General features: G+C 34.5%; 1 protein-coding gene across 1 annotated transcript; it reads left to right on the top strand.

Annotated features, from left to right (window-relative positions):
• Positions 1-13167: 13167 nt before the first annotated feature.
• Positions 13168-19937, top strand: LOC114755712 (auxin-binding protein ABP19b). Its single transcript, XM_028944579.1, has 3 exons — positions 13168-13448; positions 18530-19011; positions 19648-19937. Exons 1-3 carry the CDS (start codon positions 13168-13170, stop codon positions 19818-19820), a joined length of 936 nt encoding a protein of 311 aa, XP_028800412.1. The 3' UTR covers positions 19821-19937.
• Positions 19938-21476: the final 1539 nt, after the last annotated feature.

Below are 21476 nucleotides of genomic sequence, written 5' to 3'. Positions count from 1 at the left end.
ATTCATAATTAATTCTCTATATGCATAATTTCATTCCATCAAGGCACTAACCGTTTCTATACGTCATCATCACAAATAATACATGCTATCATTATCATTTAACATTACGCCCATTCACAATAATTACAACCTATAAAATTCAAGGCACATATATTCATAGTTCTAACAAATACATATGCTTCTCCTTTGCATCTCCATTCCTTTACCTTGCCTCTTGATATTGCAGCCCCTAGCTGGTGTGTTTAAATATGGAAAGGGTGAGATTTCGGGAGAAATCTTGAAACATCCTACCTTTAACCCCTCAGAGTACGCATTCGTAAGCGTTATAGTTCAAGCAGGTCAAAATACAAGCCTGTGGCTTAAAAATTTCAACATAACTACTGGGATTACTATTCACGGTTTAAATTCAGATTTCAGGTCCAACTTTGAAAAATCATAACTAATTCTATAAAAATCGTATTGAGGTGCTATAAAATTCTACGGAGGACTCTTTGAAAGCTCTTTAAGGAAAAAATATCCAATTGGACTTATCCTTGCCCAATTTGTACAGTTTAATCAATAAAAAAAATACTATTCATTTGGTAAATTCTGGAACTCTCAAATTCTGTGCCTTAACTTTGAAAATTCGTATCTCCGTGCGTACATATCCAATTAAGGTGATCTAGTGCTCATTTTAAAGCATGGGATGTGTACTATAACTCTGCCAAATTTCGTGGCTTAACTCATTCATTTGATAGGTCAAACTGGAGCTATAAACTCACTGCATCAGGACCTACGTTTTATCCCTTAACCTCTTTTTACTTTAATTCTTTCTATTTCTTTGGTATACACACTTTCCCAATCATCCTCATACACTTCTATTCATCCCACAAACATTGTAATTAAATACATAGCATCATTGGCATCCATAACATAAATTACATAATAGGAGAATTACACATTGAATAATAACATCATTCATTGACGTCAATAATTCTCCACTTTCTTCTCCTTGCCTCTCATGCCATTATTGCCCACCATTGATTGACTTAAAATGGTTGGTTAAGGAGGGATGAGATTCGGGAGAATCTCAGTAGCAAACACTACCCATAAGCATGCAAGACATAATGCATATGCATGACATGTTATAACATTAACACATGAATGCCATGGAAAGTAAGCTAAAGCATTTCATACTTTCATAACATATTGTCAAGGCAAAACATAACTTTGCAAACATTTCATCATAGCTTAATCACATCATGGCAATACAACCACATCATGCAAGCATACATATCAAGCACACAATATAGGTAAGTTTACTACCTTGTAACATAGCTTTCCTCTTGCTTTTCCTTTGATTCCCTGTCTTTCCAACCTTATTCATTTTCGGTCAACACTATTAAACATCTTCTTGGATGTTCCAAGGTCCTAAACACATCCATACACAATGCCAAATAGTCATTAGAACCAAGACACCAACCTATTTCTTACTTGGTTCTTTCTTGAACATAATTGAACTGTAACTTTTGAGTTTTAATTCCAATCTTCCTAAAATTATTTCCACATGCAATTCCCATGTAATTTTGCATATAGAATCCATTTCCAAGCTCAAAATAATCAAAATCCAATCCTAACCATTTAGAACAGTCAAGGCCGAACAGAATCACAAATTAAGGGAAAGTTGGATTTCTTGCAAAATCAACACAAAACCACTTGATTCTTATTGTTTTCAAGCATTTAAACAAGTTTCTAACATCTATTTCATCTTTCCCTAACCTCTTCAATTTCGTGCAGCATGCCCCCTTAGAATTTCAATCATAAAAAATCCAATCAAACCAACCACCAGGCTCAAAAATAACAAGAGAGGTAGAAACTACATCAAAAACGGCACACATACCTTGTTTTAGAGTTTGATCTGGCTTGGGATCACTTGGCCTTTCTTTCTCCCTCTTCTTTCTCTCTCTAGAAACCATTTTGCAAGAGCTTCCCCATTGGTTCCTGTTCACCAAATATCTTAACCGCAAGTGGACAGGTCGCAAGTAATATAAAAAGTATCGTTCCCTCAGAGACTAAGGCTAGATGAGTTGAAAATCATAATTATGTATTTGATTAGGTTAAGTGAAACAATTGTTGTAAAAGAGTTTGTGAAATGAAATTAGGAGAACAATGGTTTAAAGCAGTATAAAATCAAATCGACCTTGAAACAATTAAGAGACTAGGGTTATTCTTCACTGAAGTACTTCATGAAACTGGATTAATTACTTCTCAAGTAGCGCTTTACAATAAGTTCAGTTAGCCTGGGTTTGCAGAATTGATTAAGCTTTCTCAAGTCAAAACCAAATTTTTGCAATCACGATTAAAACATAGCAATCTCTTGCACTTGTTTGAAAAGGTTGCACTTTAAAAACCAAAACCCATTTAGTCTATGCTAGGTCAACAGATACATCTCTGCTCTATCGACAAACCATCTATTTACTCAATTAAATTTCTGGACTAGCATGTTTTTACCAAAGTTCACGAATTAGTTAAACTTTCTCAAGTTAGACTAATCAATCAATCAATCCAAATGATGGCCAGACAAAAGGAAGCATTAAGCTCAAGGTAAAAACAACTGAACATTATCATTAACACTCAAGAGATAGTAAAACCAAATCTCAATCCATACAATAGATCAAAATAACCCTAGAAAAATAGATTTAGCTATACATATCGAGTAAAGAACTACAACTATAAGAGTAGTTAGTAGTCATAGCAGAAACAAGAAGGGAAGAAGAAGAAAACCCAGAAAATTCAAGTTACAAGCTTCGAATTTCTTCTAGCTTCAAGCCCAAAGGTTCCAAGCCTCCAAAACTCCAAACCCTAGCAGAGCCAGCCTCCAAAATTGCTCCCAAGTCGAAGTCTCCCAGAAAAATCGAGTATCCACCTCTATATGCCCTAATTTTTTAAGTTACCACGTAACGCACACGCACAGCTGCGAGGGGCCAGGCGCCGCAGCGCCTATTACAGAATGGCTTTCCTTCGAGGCTCGGCGCCACGACGCATATGATAATCGGCCGCGGCGGATTATACCGAACAGGCTTCCTTCGAGACAACTTGGGCGCCATGACGGATTCAGTAAGGCGCCGCGGCGCCTTTTACAGAGACGCACTCGTCCCTTTCTGTTTGAGTCGCCGCGGCGTTTTCTCCCAGATGTCGCAATGGCGGACTTCTTTTCAACTTTTCTCCATTCTTTACTCTCCTCAGGCTTTGTTTCCTGCAAAATTGACTTTCAAACCCAATAAAAGAGTGTTAAATCAGCTTAACTCAGTAGGAATTTTGAGAGGTTATCAGTTCCTTATGCTTGGACAAAATGGAGGGGTGAGGAGGGGTATTTATAGAAAACAAGATCGAATCTCGACCGTTGATCTTAAAAATACGTGACTTGATCTGGATCATCTATTTTCTCTTTTTATCTTGTGATGACATGTGTCCTATGACGTCATGCTTACCTCATCTTGATGACATCATGCTTACATCATCAAGCCACATGTCTTTAATCCAACCGTACACGTGTCTTGTATCCGACCGTACACGTGTCTTGCATTCGACCGTACACATAATACCTTCTTTTCCCATCTAACCGTACACTTGTCTCTTTCATATTCCTTCATCATTTTGGCATTAAAATAGGAAGGAAATTAATATAGAATTCGTGTAAAATATAGTCATTAGGCATTCCTCTACCTATTTTGCCATTCTGCACTGTATCGAGTACTTTTTTGAGTCCTAACTGACCCGGTACCACTGGGACATGTTCTGGCATCATTTTCTCATCTTAATTAAGTACATATATGGTGCCATCTTAGAGGAGCATAGATGAAAATAATTAGCTCTACTAACAGACTACTTAACCCTACTAAGTCACGCAGTAGATATTTCACTATAATGGGTAGACCAAAACACTGTTTAAAATATTCCCGTACTGCGTTCTAATTTTTATATTGTCCATAAATATCTTCTGCTGACTCAGCATAATAACTCGTAGGTGTCATGATTACTTTTGGTGACTCAGCATGATGACTCGTAAGTGTCATGATTGCATTTGGTGACTCAGTATGCTGACTCAACATCGTGATGATGGTCTGTAGATATTTTTTTTCTCCTTTTCTTAGAAATATTATTAAATAATACTTAATCAGGATTACCTTCTCTGAATTCTTTCTATTGGCTCGTAACTTCGTTGATCTGTCTTTGGGTTTTATTCTTTCCCTTTCATCACGAGAAATTCCTCTAATTTTTCTCGGGTTAGAAGTCAAACTCTATAAAGCTATTTTGACTTTCCCCGGATAGGATATAAATAGGCTTGAAATTTAATTAAAGCTAACCTTGTCAATTTCTGGGGACGGAATTAATTTTACAATCTATGTAAATTTCTCAACTACTGTTTCTCAGTTTTTCCTGGTTATTTGAGGCCATCTCATAGCTTAAATGATTCAATTTAAGCTACTATCTCAAATTGTCCAAAACCCTGGAATGACTTCAGGGCATTTCCATCATTTCTAGCCTTATATCAGCTCTGGGATCCTATTCCTATTTTTCTGGAATTTTTCTAAGTCATTTGGACCCTTTTTGCTAACTCTGAGCATTGGTCTACCAGAACTTTTATTATTTACAATTAGGTCCCTATTTGGCCTAGGAATTTTTTCTTCGTAATTTGGTCCCTCCTTAGGTCTAACTTTTAGAACCATCTCTTACAAGTTTCTGGCATAACCTCTGGCTCTTAGTTGTTTCCAGTTCCTCATTCTTTAGTCCCCGAACACTATTGTTTTACACATTTATTCTTGGAAAATCTCTTTTTCCTTCTGAGGGATCTTCGGGACTTTCGTTGCATTGGACTTAGCAATCATCCTTTCCTTGTGCTATTACTTGTATCTATGAGCCAAAATTTAGGATGTGACAAATCTCGTAGCAAACTCCACCCATTCTGCATGCAAGACAATTGCTTGATGGATGACATGCTGGGCATTAAAATGACATGTTTTCATGCTTATAAAATGCTATGCTTTCATGCTCAATATTTCATACACACATGTCCATGGATTATAGAAGAAACAAAATAATATTTCATGATGTATATATCAAAGCATCATCAAGCAACATCAACACACAAGCATATATCTCAAGCACACAAATAGGATAAGTTCATTACCTTGTGTCTTTAAGCCTTTTTCTAGCTTTCTTTGCCTTCTTTGCTTCTAACCATTAAGATTGCTTGCTCTATCTTTTCCATTCCTCTTTCTTGATGTCTCATGGTCCTAAATGCATCAAAATCATTGCCATTTATTTATTAAAGTCATGTTAACCATCGATATCAATACTTTATTCTCTTTAAACTACATTGACTTCTAACTTTTGAGCTTAATTTTCAATCTTTCTAAAATTAATTCTACATACTATTCCCACAAAATTTTACATTTAAAATTCATTTTCACGATCAAAATTATCAAAATCAAACGCCTCCCTACTCAAATTGACCTGACTGAACATAGGGTCTTAGAGCTCAAAATTTTTATTTTCAATTCTAATGCTTCCAAACTTGTTTCTTTACTTATAACCTACACAATTTTTCATTTTAAACACATTAGAAGCATTAAAATCATCAAAATCTAATCCTAGTCCCAAGAACCAGCTTTAGCCAAAATATATCCCTAGGTACACAACCATGAAATCTTTCACAAATCATGCAATAACCACTTGCTTCTCATTCCTTTTAAGCTTTTAAATATTATTCTAACATCAATTTCATCTTTTCCTTAACTTATCAATTTCATGCAGCCCCTTTACTAAGGGTTTCAAGTTTCCAAAAACTATTAAAACTCATAACCAAACTAAACAAGACATAAAATAAGTGAAACTAGATAGAGATGATTTTTCAAGACCTCTCCCTGTAAGATGAGAAAGGAAATCGTAAGATATGGCAGACTGGTATGAGTACGATGACAGGCCCAGAAGGCCATGGATATGAACTAATGGCCTAGAAAATTAAAAAGGGGCACAAATAAAAGGAAAATGGTTAAGAGAAAAGGAAAGGCAGGAAAGATGAATGACTGTGGAGTTGACAGAAATGATTGAGTAAAGCCTAAGAAGACAATACTGGCATTTGTGATCAGTCTTAGGGAATAATCAATCAAGTTACTAGCTGAGGGTAGGCCATCTCTTTGGAGCATGAGAATGAGACGACCAGGGATGAGTCTAAGATGAGGAAACCTCCTCAAGTTGGTTGCTTAGTACAGAGAGAGTACCCTTGACTTTTTCACAGACACTATTATTGTTGAATAGGCCGAGCTCAATTCTATTCTAGTCAACAAAGGAAAGTGAGGAAATTAAAGTAAGAGCTGTAAGTCCTGAATAGTATTCATTTAGGAAAGCTATATGTGAAATAAGAATGTGAAAGAAAGGAAACAGGCCATTAAGGTAAAGATGAGAATGACAAAATATGTCAAAAAGACCTAATAAAGGCAATATTAAAGGAACTTGAAATGCCATGGTATAGTAAAATACCATAAAGACGAGTACACTGTCATGGCATTATTATGAAAGAATAGGCCTAGAGTACAGTGATAATGCAAGCAGTGATGATAAGATACATAAAAGCAAAGGTCATGCTCGTACAAATGATAGAAAAGTAAGAAAAGGAAAGCTTTGTAAGTAAGGATTCCAGGATTGGAACCTGGCAATGAGGTATAATGAAAAGTTAAAGAGGCCAAATTGAGTATAATTAGGGATATTCTCCTTAGTTAACCTCCCATTAAGGGTAAGAATAGAGATTTGACCCAGAAATTTCGATGACAAAATTTCTGTTGAAAGAGGGAGAATTGTCACATCTCGAATTTTAGGCATAGAAGTACCAAAATTAGCCTAAAATGGGTAAGCTACTAGACCCTTTTTGGCAGAGGTCCCAGAGATTCCCTGGAAGGACAATAGGATTCCCAGGGACTAAATCGCAAAGGGAAAGTTTTTTGGGATTGAGAAAAGAGACAGATAGAGACTTGGATAAAGTCCCAAGGCCTAAGAATGAGAGATAGAGATAAATGTAAGCCAAAAGTTATGTTGGAGGCCTCAATGAGGTGAATGTTGAGATTAAGCCAAATTAAAGGCCAAATAGTAATTTTGCACAGTTTTAGGTTGATAAAGGCAAAAATGGAAATTATGCCCAAAAATCCCAGAAAAATCCCAAAAAATAGAAAATGGTAGGCTAAGGCCTGAATACTTCAGAAAAAATCCAGAAAAATAGGGATAAGGTTCAGAGGCCTGTATGAGGCTAAAAATGACGAAAATGCCCTTAGAAGGAAATTGTGGAATTCCCGGGGTTTTGACTGATTTGGAATATTTTCAAAAATAAATTATTTAAAGTATAGGGAGGCCTCAGATAGTTGGAAGAAAATGGGAAAAAATCCTTGAGAAATTATCACAGGTTTTAAAAATAATTTCGTCCCCAGAAAGCGAACAGGTTGATTTTAACAGAATTTAAAGCCTATTTATACACTATTCGGGGAAAGTCAAAGTCATCTATCTAGAGGTTGACTTTTGACTTAAGAAAAATTAGAGGAATTCCCTATAATGAATAATCGTATAGAAAGAATTCGGTCAAGATCACTCCAAAATAAATATGATCAATTATTTTAATGGAAGAGCAAGGGAAGACTATCACTCTCTCTTTGGGCATGTTATATAATGCCATGTGGATTTATTTGACGTGAGAAAATGGTGCCATAACATGTCCTAGTGGTCCCGGGAAAGTTAGGACCCTAAAAAGCACTCTATACGGTGCAGAATGGCAAGAGAGGTGGAGGAATACCTAAGGGTTGTATTTTGCACGAATTTTATATTAATTTCCTCCCTATTTTAATATATTAATGATGAAGGAAAATGGAAGAGACAAGTGTACGGTTAGATGGGAAAAGAAGGTATTACGTGTACGACTGGTACAAGACACGCGTACGGTCAGATGCAAGACACGTGTACGGTTGGATTAAAAGCATGTGGATTGATGTCAGCATGATGAGGTAAGTATGATGTCATGGGACACTTGTCATCAATAAGATTAAAAGAGAAAATAGACGGTCCAGATCAAGCCATATATTTTTAAGATCAACGGCCTAGATTCAGTCTTATTTTCTATAAATACCCCCTCCCCTCCCTCATTTTCATCTAACCTCATGGAAACCTTGAGGAAGCTCTGGCAAAATGGTTTCTAGAGAGAGAAAGAAGAGGGAGAAAGAAAGGCCAAGTGGCCATATGCAAGATCAAGCTCTAAAACAAGGTATGTCCATGATTTTTTATATAGTTTCCACTAACATTGTTGTTGTTGAGCTTAGTTATGGATTTTAATGATTTTTAGGAGATTGAAACCTAATGGGTTATGCTGTAAGAAATTCTTAAGAGTAGGAGAAGATGAAATTGGTGTTAGAATAATGTTCAAATGCTTGAAAGGAACATGAATCAAGTGGTTTTATGCTGAAATTGGTTGAACTTCATGATTATGTAACCTGAGTAATATTTCGGCCAAGGCTGGTTCTTAAGGCTAGGATTGGATTTTGATGATTTTGATGTTTCCAATCTGTTTAAAATGAAAAATTGTGTAGGGTAAAGGTGAGAAAACAAGTTTGGAAGTATTAGAATTGAAAGTGGAATATTGAGCCCTAAGACCCTATGTTCGACAATATCAAGTTCAGGAGGGAGGAGTTTGATTTTGATTATTTTGAGCTTGGAAATAGATTCTACATGTAAAATTGTGTGGGAATAGTATGTGGAATTAATTTTAGAAAGGTTGGAAATCAAGCTCAAAAGTTAGAAGCTAACATAGCTCAAAGAAAACAAAGTATTGATGTTGTTGATTACCATGACTCTAATGAATGAATGAAAATAATGTGTTGGTGTATTTAGGGCCATGAGACATCAAGGAAAAGGAACAACAAAGATTGAGAAAGCAACCTTAATGGTTGGAAGCAAAAGGGAGCAAATTGAAGAGCAAGAGAAAACTTATGATGCAAGGTAGCGACCTTACCTTTCTTGTGTGCTTGATGTGTATCTGTGTATGTGTTATGAATGCCATGATGTGATTAAGCTATGCTACCGAACTATGATTGCTATGTTTAGTTAAGCATGCCTTAGCATTATGTTATGTGAATGTGAATGAACTAGCTTACTTTCCATGGCATTTCACCATGCATAAAAGATAAAGTTGTGCACAAAAGCATATCATACACTTGCATCCATCTTGCATGTATAAATGATAATGTTTGCTATTGAGATTCTCCCGAATCTCACCCTCCCTGAACCAACCATACTAGGTACAAGAGGATGGGAGAAGAAATCAAGAAGTGGAGCAAGAAAGAGAGGAAAAGACTTTAAGAAATGTATTACATTACGTTGTACACTGTATATACCAATGTATGTTGTAATTGTGCCATTGATGATATGTGATGATAAATGGTGATGTTGGCTTGTGTAATTAGCTATGATAATGTATGTGAATGGTTAGTGTATCAATGGAATGGTATTATATATGGAAAGTCCTAATCATGAATTGTTAGTGCAAGTTAGGGGATAAGTTATCCCTAATTGAGGAATAAAATATGATAGAGTAAAAGTATGGCAAATGACTAACTTTGCCCATGAAATTTAGCATGATCAAAGTACACATCCTGAACTTTAAAACAAGTAGTAGATCACTTAAAACGGATGTGTGTGATAAGAGTTATGATTACTCAAAGTTGGATTAAAAATCTAAAATTTACCAGTAAACAGTAACTTGATAACCAATCACAAAGTTTAATCTACAGGCTTGTTTTGTGAATCGCTTGACCCATAACGGTTCCAAACACGTACTCTGAGGGGTTAAAGGTAGGATGTTTCAGACTTTTGACTTAAGAAAAATTAGAGGAATTCCCCGTGATGAATGAATAGATTGGTACCCGGAGATAGATTCTCAAAGTTATGGACCGGTAGAAAGAATTCGGTTAAGATCACTCTGAAATAAATATTATTAATTATTTTAATTATTTTAATGGGAGAACAAGAGAAGAGCATCACTCTCTCTTTGGGCATGTTATATAATGCCAGGTGGATTTATTTGAGATGAGAAAATGGTACTAGAACATGTTCCAATGGTCCCGGGTAAGTCAAGGCCCCAAAAAGTACCCTATACAGTGTAGAATGACAAGATAGGTGGAGGAATACCTAAGGGTTGTATTTTACACGAATTTTATATTAATTTTCTCCCAATTTTAATGCTAAAATGATGAAGGAATATGGAGGAGACAAGTGTACAGTTAGATGGGAAAAGAAGGTATTGTGTCTACAGCTGGATGCAAGACACGTGTACGGTTGGATTAAAAGTATGTGGAATGATGATATAAGAATGATGTCATCAAGATGATGTAAGTATGATGTCATGGGACACTTGTCACCACAAGATAAAAAGAGAAAATAAACGGTCCAGATCAAGCCACGTATTTTTAAGATCAACGGCCCATATTCAGTCTTGTTTTCTATAAATACCCCCTCCCCATCCCTTATTTTCGTGCAAGCCATGAACCTATGGGGAAACTTTTGCAAAATGGATTCTAGAGAGAGAAAGGCCAAGCGGTTATATGCAAGATCAAGCTCCAAAACAAGGTATGTTCATAGTTTTTGATGTAGTTTTCACTACCCTTGTTGTTATTGAGCTTTGTTATGGATTTTAATGATTTTTTAGAGCTTGAAACCCTAAGGAGGCATGCTGCAATTGTTAAGGATAGGGAAAAATGAAATTGATGTTAGAATAATGTTTAAAGACTTGAAAGGAACATAAATCAAGTGGTTTTATGTTGAAATTGGTTGAATTTTATGATTGTGTAACTTGAGTAATATTTCTACCAAGGCTGGTTCTTAGGGCTAGGATTGGATTTTGATGATTTTGATGCTTCCAATATATTTAAAATGAAAAATTTTGCACGGTAAATGTGAGAAAACAAATTTGGAAACATTAGAATTGAAAATGGAATTTTGAGCCCTAAGACCCTATGTTTGGCCAGATCAAGTTGAGGAGGGAGGAGTTTGATTTTGATTATTTTGAGTTTGGAAATAGATTTTACAGGCAAAATTATGTGGGAATAGTATGTGGAATTAATTTTGGGAAGGTTGGAAATCAAGCTCAAAAGTTAGAAGCTAATATAGCTCAAAGAAAACAAAGTATTGATGTTATTGATTACCATGGCTCCAATGAATGAATAGAAATGATGTGTTGGTGCGTTTAGGGCCATGAGACATCAAGGAAAAGAAAGGGCAAAGGTTAAGGAAGCAACCTTAATGGTTGGAAGCAAAAAGGAGCAAGTTGAAGAGCAAGAGAAAACTTATGATATAAGGTAGCGAACTTACTTTTCTTGTGTGCTTGATGTGCATGTGTGTATGTGTTATGAATGCCATGATGTGATTAAGCTATGCTACTAAAATATGATTGCTATGTTTAATTAAGCATGCCTTGGCATTATATTATATGAATATGAATAAACTGACTTACTTTCCATGGCATTTCACCATGCATAAACGATAAATCTGTGCACAAAAGCATGTCATACACTTGTATCCATCTTGCATGTATAAATGGTAATGTTTACTATTAAGATTCTCCTGAATCTCACCCTCCCTTAACCAACCATACTAGGTGCAAAAGGATGGGAGAAGAAATCAAGACGTGGAGCAAGAAAGAGAGGAAAAGACTTTAAGAAATATATTACATTACGTTGTACACTGTATATATCAATGTATGTTGTAAAGGTGCCATTGATAGTATGTGATGATAAATGATGATGTTGGCTTGTGTAATTAGCTATGATAATGTATGGGAATGGTTAGTGTATCAATGGAATGGTATTATATATGGAAAGTCCTAATCATGAATTGTTAGTGCAAGTTAGGGGATAAGTTATCTCTAATTGAGCAACAAAATATTGATAGAGTAGAAGTATGACAAATGACTGACTCTGCTCATAAAATTTGGCATGATTAAAGTACACATCTTGAGCTTTAAAACAAGTAGTAGGTCACTTAAAACGGATGTGTGTACTAAGAGTTATGATTGCTCAAAGTTGGACTGAAAATCTGAAATTTAACCAATAAACAGTAACCCAAGGACCAATTGTAAATTTTTAATCTATGGGCTTATTTTGTGAATTGCTTGAACCATAACACTTCCAAATCCATACCCTGAGGGGTTAAAGATAGGATGTTTCACCTTCCTCCCATAATTTCTTCAAGCCTTTAATCAAAGGTGCCAAGTAGACGTTGATATTGTTTCCCGGCTATTTTGGTCCTGAAATCATTATAGACAATATCATATACTTACACTTCATGCATAACCAGGGAGGTAAGTTGTAAATCACAAGCAAAACTATCCATGCACTATGTGTGCTATTAATAGTACCATAAAAGGAAGAAAATATGAAATGGGAGAGGAGAGTCGACCTTCAGTTGGGGGGGAGGAGCTACCGCATTGGTAGGTAATTGAAAGCTGGGGGAATGGTTTGGGGGGGGGCCGGGGGTGTTGGGTGTTTTGGTAGGGAAACACGGGGTTGTAGGGGGCTGGGGTGGGGTGGGGAGCATGAGGAGGGGGCATTGTGGTTAAGGGAACACGGTTGGGGGTAGGGGGAGTACCAGGACCGTGGAGTTCTTGTGGGGGGTGGGGGGAACACGGAGACTGGTGGGGTTTTTATAGGGGTGGGGGGACAAGAGAGGCCGAGTAGGAAGGGGGTGGGGACCGGCGTAGTGGGGGTGAGGAATTTTCTGGGAAAGGGAGTGAATTTGGAAGGGGGGTTATGAGGTGGGGAAATACTTGAAGGTTGGGAGAAAAATTAAAGGTTGGGAGACTGTGAAAATAGGATAAGAGTTGAAAGAGATGGAGTAAGTAAAGTATATTTTGGTGGGAATGGGGGGCAGGAAATTAAAAAAAATTGGGTCTGTAAAAGCTGGACCCATATTCGTCTGGTCATATAAGACCAGATGAATACTCAGTATCATATTTGTTTGGTGTGACCAGACGAATATGATGCCCCATACTCATCTATCATGTCCCAACAGATGAATATTGAGCCTTCTGCTTGTTTGTTTGGCTTAACCAGACGAATATATTACCCTTTTTTCGTCTGTTTACAATTTTAGACAAAAATGGGAGACGAAAATGGACCTTTTTGTAGTAGTGTAACTTCATCATCGTCTGACCAACAGAAGTTAGTTTCATTCTCTCAATGGCTATTGGACATAGGTGATCGAGAAATTGGTGTCTCTTGTGATGGTGTTGCAGAGATTGAGATCTCGCCTGAGTTGGCATTAACTCATGTAAGGAATCCCATCCAAGCGATTGTTTCATCAACTTGCCCTTCTCTTTTGGATAATTTGCATTCAGATGATTATTTCAATGATAAGGCGATTATGATCCTACTCTGGAGGTGGTTAATAACATCAATGAGTATATGTGTAAGTCTCTACCTGGGGAACAATATGAGTTCCTCAGTTGTCATTTAGTTTGCAAGACCATAGATGGAAGTGACTGCTTTAACAACCTTTATAACACAAAATTCTTGAACACAATAACCTACTCAACTATGCCTTCACAAGAGCTAATCTTGAAGCTGACAATTAATATGAAACTGACAATTTTATTTAATTCTCTTCCGTTAATTCAACTCTTCCGTAACATGAAATTCATACTATTTAATTGTTTTTTAAATTATAATTATAATTATATATCTTATTTTTTGCACATATATTATTATATATGTATATACTTTTTATTTAATTATTATGTTACCGGTCCAACCAGACGGTCTAACCGATCTGACCTTTTGAACCATGACCCGCTGATCTATCCGGCTTGACATCCGGTCCAGCTTTTAAAACATTGCATGCAAGTTAATAAGAGAATGAAGAAAGAGCATATTTTTATTCAACAGGGTGTTGATGAAAGATGTGCCACCACCGTCACTGGCATTTGATAGAAGAAATTGAGGTGAAGGACGTGCTATGATATTGCTTTCTTTTCCTGTGCATTTTCATCTCCTTCACCACAGTTGGGAGACATTAGCAGTGATTAGATGGTGGGTACTTGAAGAAATGAAAAAGGGGTAGAGAGAGAGGGGATCAAATGAAGAGAGAGTTGAGAAGATCTGAGAAAGAGCAAAGACAGGGTAGAAGAGAAAATTAGGGAGCCCTAAAAATTTTTATTTAAAAAAAAACAGATTACTAGAAATTAGTAGGTTGCCATGTAGATTAAAATAATGAGTTCCAGCATTTGTATTGGGCAGACAAAGATGAGTTGGCACTCCAAGAGCATGCAAGAATTTCTCTGAAATAAGGTGCCAATCATAATGATCCTCATCACTCTTGCAAAAGAAAATTCCAAAGTCACATTTGACCCAATTTAGGAATGAATTTGCCAACCGATTTGTATGATTTTCCTATTTCATGTGCCTTTAAATGTGATTTTCTTCTATATTTATATTGCATATCATATTGATGATTCCATAATAAATTGAATAATCCAAATTTATGGTACCCATGACTCGAACGTTTTTAATTGATGTTGACCAACAGATAAATAAATGTTGTTAATTTATTTCCTACTACCGTTTCGTTCTTCAATTTACTAATCCTCGAAGATACTATGTGTCACACCTTTCTTTTATACCTCACTTTATATCAATTGGAACCATTTGGAATCACTTATCATGGCTTTGGGTTGAAAAAAGTTGAACTTTAAATTTTCTTAAATTCAAGTTACTATTCGTTATAACTTTTACAAAGGCCAAATTTTAAAAATTCACAACTAATTCTAGAAAAATCAAAATGAGATGGTTCTAAGTTCCATAGAAAAATCTTGACATGCTCTTTAAAGAAAAAATACTCATTGGTATCCAAAACTCATGCATTAATCCCAGATTTCGCTCCAAATGATACTGTTTATTTGGTCATTTTTTTAATTTTTCAAGATTTATGTCTAACTTCAGAAGCATAACTTTCTGTACAAAACTTCAAATTGGATAAAATATCACTTGTTTTAAAGCTAAAAATATGATATATAAGTCTGCCAAGTTTCAGCTCAAAATTCATCCAATTGCATAAAATTTCATTGGTCAAACTTGACCCTTAAAAAGTCAACTTTTACCTCTTTTCATACAATCATAATTTTTCTTTTCTTTTCCTTTCACATAACCCTTCCAATTACATAATACATACCTAAACATGGTTCTTTAATTGCTTGCTCACATATAAGCATCCCCAATCTTTAATACAATGTTCCAACGTAATTCAACAACATACATAATAACACATAACAATGTGTAATGATTACAAACATAACTTCAATAACAATAAGCTTAATCATCTTCCAAAATAGATCCCTTTCCTTTCTCTTTGCATGATCCAACCATTAGTTGGTGAATATTAGCGTATAAAGGAATGAGATTTCATAGAAATCTCAATAGCAGGAGTTACAATTATAATGTCAAACATACAAAGTAGATTACATATATATATATATATATATATTCATGAATATTCTATGCCATGCAAATATCATCACAATTCACTAATAAATAACATGTTAATACATTTTGCCAAGGCATATAGTGCAATCAACTAACATATCATTTTCACTAAATAATCTCAAACATAACATAGCCATTATTCATGACATCATACTATGCGACAACCAAGCAAGTTAACATTATAAATTGTGAATTCCATGCTACCTCTTTTTAGTCCAAGCCTCTTTAATTCTTTTGGGTTCCTCCTTGTTCTCTTGCACAATGCCTGTCGATTCATACATAAACGCATTTCAAATTATCAATAATTCAAGTATAAACACAATTGCTTGACATTAAGCTCAATTAAACCTCTTTTTTCTTGATTTTTGACATAATTAATTCATCTTTATTTCTATCAATCTCTTGATCCATTCCTACATAAATTTTTCATGTAGAATCCAAATATCAAATCAGATTTATCAAAATCACACTTCTTCCCTTTTATTTTACATTGGCCAAATAGGGGGTATTGTTTTTCAAAAATTCTATTTTTGATTCTAATGATTTTAAACACTTTCTCTTGGTGCTTTCCTATATAAAAATATCTTTTGAACTCATTGGAATTATCAAATCATATCAAAACAAACTCCTACCTCAAGAAATCATAGTGGTCGAATTGTATGCCATAGGACCCTAACTTTGATTTTTTTCCAAAATTCAATCCAAACATCAACTAAACATGTAATTTCAAACTCATAACCATGGTTCCTATCCTCCTAAATCATTCTTGGTCTGGCCGAATTGCAGCAGCATCATACCATAGAATTTTTATGAAATATGAATCACAATAACCCTTAAATCCAACCAAAATCAAGTTTAGACCTCCTTTAATGGGTCCTAACTTGAAGCTTGACAATTTTCCTTGGATTTGGAGGGCATTTGAAGCTGTTTGGAGATGAGTTTTGATTTTGACAAAATTTTCCCCTAATTTTCCCAATTTATCCGAATTATGAATAAAATGAAGGGGTATTTATAGACAAAAAGATCTGACATCTTCCCCCCATCAATGGCCAAAATTTGGCCAGCAAAAATGGCCATGTGGCTGCCAGCAAACCCTCCAATTTTTCAGATCATGCCATATGTCCATATTCCAAGAATACTCCATTGATTTTTATGTGAAAATTGGGCTTAAATCCATTTTAATTATTGGGCCAGGTTTGCACTAATTTTTGAGCCTTTCTTGGGCCAATGTGGGGCTGAATTTTGATTTGGAAAGTCTCAAGAATTTAGCCTAACAATAAAATATTAATTCCAAATAATATTGAAGCTTATCAGTTATTATTCACTTGTAACTTTTTATAACTTTTTTAGGCCTCAAAAATCACATTTTTCTCCATGAAAAATCCTCTTTTAACATAATAATATGATCTGAAAAATTTTAGAATTTTTCTCCACATCTAATTATTTATTTTAAACTTTCTCCAAATAGGGTTTTATTGGTAAAACTTTTGGAAATAAATTCTCTAAAATTAATTTCTGTACTTTCAAGGCCTGAAATCAATTTTATAAATTCTTACAAACATTTAGATAATTATTCCATATTGTTTTCAAAATTATTGAGGCCTCTAAATATTTAATAATTTTTTCTTCAATTTTTACTATTTTTTCTGAAAAACATCTGTTTTCAGGAAATTCTATAGATAGCTATTTTCACACCTTTTTAACCTTTAGAGCCTCTATTGAGATTTCAAAACCTCTAACTTACCTTTTTACTATTTTCTAGGATTTTTCTGAAAATTTTTCCGAATTTTCTGAAATTTTTTTCAAATTTTCCCATTTTGCTCTTTCTGGACCAATAATTTCAAAAATATCAATCCAGACCCTATCCGGATTTTATATCATGTCTGGCTTCGTCATCCAATCTACCTTTCATATTGGCCCTCAACTTACTTTGTTATACCCATTATCAGGGTTAATTTTTACAGGATGTGACACTATAGAACAAAATAAAAAATTATGAATTCAATAATTAAATATGCCTAGCTAGTTAAGTCAGCACACAATTTCACACCATTAAAAAGGAAAAAAAGAAGAAGAAAATACAACCATAATAATTGAATATGAAAAAGATTACGAATATTCAATGTAGTTATTTAAATTGAAAACTCAATTTAAAATTTAAAGTCTAATTATAATTAAGAACAACCAGAGTAACACAATCTCATTATTGTTATTATTTGAAAATTCTAAACACAAAGGCATTGTGATCCGACACCGATCGAGATACCTTCTGCCAATTTCTTAAAAAATGTTTTAACACGGTGAAATTATCTTGTTTTATTAAAAAAAAAAAAACAATATGAGCAAGAAATAAGTGGAACTACTCTGTAATTTCGAAGATCTGACACATTAAATGTATAATTATCTCTTGAATCAATATGATTCATTTCCATATCATAATGATCCAACAGTTTTCTTTTGACACAAAATGGTTAAAAAATTTCAACGCCCTCCCAATATAATTTACGTGCACAATTAACCAATCATATTATTATCAGGTCCAGTCAATTGAAAATGATTTGAAAGCTAAATTTGAATTCGAAAATCTAATTATGAAAAAAGTCAGAGTAATTAAATCTCATTATTACCTTTTCATTTGAAAATTCTCATAACACACAAAAGGCAATATTATCATCCAATATATGTTCTATGACTTTCTAAAAACAGTTTTAATGACTGAACCTGATAGTGATATATGCTTGGGTTAAATTTTGGTTGAAATTTTCAAGAGAACATTATGAACAAGAAATGAGTTGGAACCTTTAACTCCGAAGATCTAACATAATAAATGTATTATCTTTGAATCTCCACCATTAATGTCCATATATATCACAAATACCCAACAGCAATTGATGGCTCACAAATATCAACACCCTCCTTACTTGTATATATACACACAAGCAGCCAAACGCTTAGGGAATCACTCCTAAACACAAATATATCAGAATATCAGATTCAGTGGTGAGAATGATTTCTCTAGTTTTCTCCCTCTTTTGCCTCTTCTCCTCATCATTTTCTCAAGCCTCTGCAAAAGATTTCTGTGTTGCAGATTACACAGCTCCCATTAGTCCTTCAGGATTTTCTTGCAAAGATCCTTCAAAAGTGACTGTGAATGATTTTGTGTTTTCTGGGTTAGATGTTCCTGGAAACAGCTCAAAGATTTTCAAGTTTGGGTTCAAATCTACGTTCGATTCCCAGCTTCCTGGGCTCAATGGCCTTGGCTTTTCCTTGGCTCGTGCAGATTTTGAGAAGGGTGGGGTTGTGCCAATTCATGCACACCCAGATGCTTCGGAGATTTCTCTTGTTTTGGATGGAAAAGTGACCTTTGGATTCATTTCGTCGGACAACACTGTCTACCAAAAATCTCTTGTCAAAGGGGATGTTTTCGTTGTTCCTCAAGGTTTACTGCATTATGCGTTCAATGAAGGTATATATATCCATGGCATTTTCTTTAGAAGAGATAATGTGTTGATTTTGTTAAAATACGCCTTTCAATTATTTACATTAAAAACAACTGCGTTTTTAGTGAAAACTTTTTTAATATATGCAATTATCATGAATAGTTTAAAAAATTAAAAATTTGAAAGATAAAATAGGTTGACGTGTTTCATTTAGAACTAATATAAATTCTTCAACTACTTTCTATATATTTAGGATCAAAATGAGTTGATACAAAGGTAGCATTCCAAAAGCCTTCTGCTACAGAAAAACATTTTTCTTGATGTTATAAGTGATAATTCGGAGGGAAAAAAAATTAGATCCCAAATATATGTTATTTGTAGGATTATTAATGGGCTATTTTCAAATTTTAACCCTATTTAATTATTCTTAGAAAGAGAAAAAAGGAGAGGAGTGAGAAATGACTTGAAATATAGAGAGAGAGAGAGAGAAAATAATTAAGTGCAAATTTAAAAAATTGTATAAGTGATTTGGTAAAAATGAATTGCAAGTGACTTATAGGCATCGGACTATTCTAAAATATATTTATGCATCATATAATGTTTTCAGTAATTATCATGTGTTAGTTACGACTAGTATTTATGATTATATATTTTTATTTCAGGTGACACTCCAGCACCAGTAATTGTAGGGTTCTCTAGTTCAAATCCTAGTGTCCAAACTACGGACCTGGCCCTCTTCAGAAGCAATTTAGCCTCTCAAGTCATAACATCAAGCACTTTGATTAATGAACAAGAGGTCAAGAGACTGAAGGCCATTTTTGGAGGCTCCGGATAAAACTAATATGAGAAAATTATGCTTACAATAATATATCTCATGAGGACACTTAAATTTTTATCTATCTATTTTTAACTTCCTGCTGACTGCAAGATTATGCTCTCTTTGTAATGACCTCATCACCAAAAGATTTGGAATTGCAATGAAGAAAAATCAATCTGATGGAGAAACAAAGTCCCTATATATGTAGAGAGAGAGAGAGAGAGGGGATTAATTTGTTTTTCTTTTTATACGCCAGTATCTGTAGAAAAACTCATTAAATGGTAGTAATTTAGAAGAAATGAAGTGATAAGTAAAAATGGGATGGAGATACAAAATAGATTAATCTTACTGTTATTTAATGTATTTATATCATATCCTTATAATTTCATAGAAAACCTTGTTACAATCTAAAAGGGTAATCATCCTTTGGGGGGGATGCATATTTAGTCATTTAACTTCAGGTAAGGTTTCATTTATTCCTTTCAATATAATTTATAAATTGTCTTTTTAGTTATTTAATCTTAACGTAATACCGAAAATTAGTAATATTGAAATTTCAAATTAGTTATTTAAAATAACAATGATTGTTATACAATAATTATGAACTGAGATTAATGATTAATTATACGATTAGAGGACTAAATGTTTACTTTTTAAAATTAAGAGATCAAACTGAGATATCAATAGTATAATTTTATCTTAATAAAATGAATCAAAAGCAAAATTGAGGCAGTGTTAAAAACAAATGGAATTGTCACCCGTTATATGTAGGTCAAAAGAAAGGGAAGTTATGTATAAATATAATATCATTATCGAGGTTAAATGACGTGCCAAAATCAGGTGACTTTACTAAATGTAGAGACTGACGGTAATAGATTAATGAATATATGAGGAAAATTACAGCTCATACCTATTTGATTGGTCAGACTTAGTAAAGCGTAGGCATAGCCATTTCTATGAATCCATTACAGTTTCCTAGTTTCACGCGATACTATTCAGCCTAGTCAGAATCATTCAAATGTAAGCTTCCAATCTTCTATGACCATAAGCATCTACAGTATCTTAAAGCGCGATGATCGATAAACTAATGGCATGAAACACAGCCCTGATATATTAAATAGTACTCCATCGAGTTCATGTGCTTAGATTTTGGTCACGGTTGTGCAACTCACAAGCTTGGCGCGGACTATTGGCTTGTTTTTCTACTATATGACTCCGTACATTGGCCTTTTTTCTTTTTTTTCCATAACTTAGAGAATTTTCAAGTCATTTTAAATTTAAGACTAATTTCTATTAGGTCAGGAACAAGTGTGTTTTTCAGAATTTAAACTTATATTTTCTTCCATAATAAGATCATTTACCATTTCACCGAACATCTTGTTGGTATCCGTAGGGCTTTCTTTCTCCTTCCCTGTTGTATTCTATCGGCTTTCTTTTCGTTGGCTGTTGGGTCTGGGCTTCTCAACTTCTCACTCCGGTTGGCTAAACAATAAACTGTTTTTTAATTAAAAAAAAGGGGACAATTTCTTTGGCAGCCTTACCCATGAGTGTCTTTGATTCCCCCCCCCCCCGGGTATAATATTCGAGTCTTCTTTCCTCTCGGAGTTTTTCCTAATGATGGTATGGCAGTAGCAGTTGAGATAATTTTCTTTACATATTGTAATCTCCTTTATC

Source organism: Neltuma alba, unplaced genomic scaffold (assembly GCF_004799145.2).
Source record: "Neltuma alba isolate B1F8T4 unplaced genomic scaffold, ASM479914v2 tig00010324_pilon, whole genome shotgun sequence".
Classification (NCBI taxonomy): Eukaryota; Viridiplantae; Streptophyta; class Magnoliopsida; order Fabales; family Fabaceae; genus Neltuma; species Neltuma alba.
The sequence above is the reverse complement of the archived record's forward strand: the minus strand, read 5'-3'. Positions and strand labels throughout refer to the sequence as shown.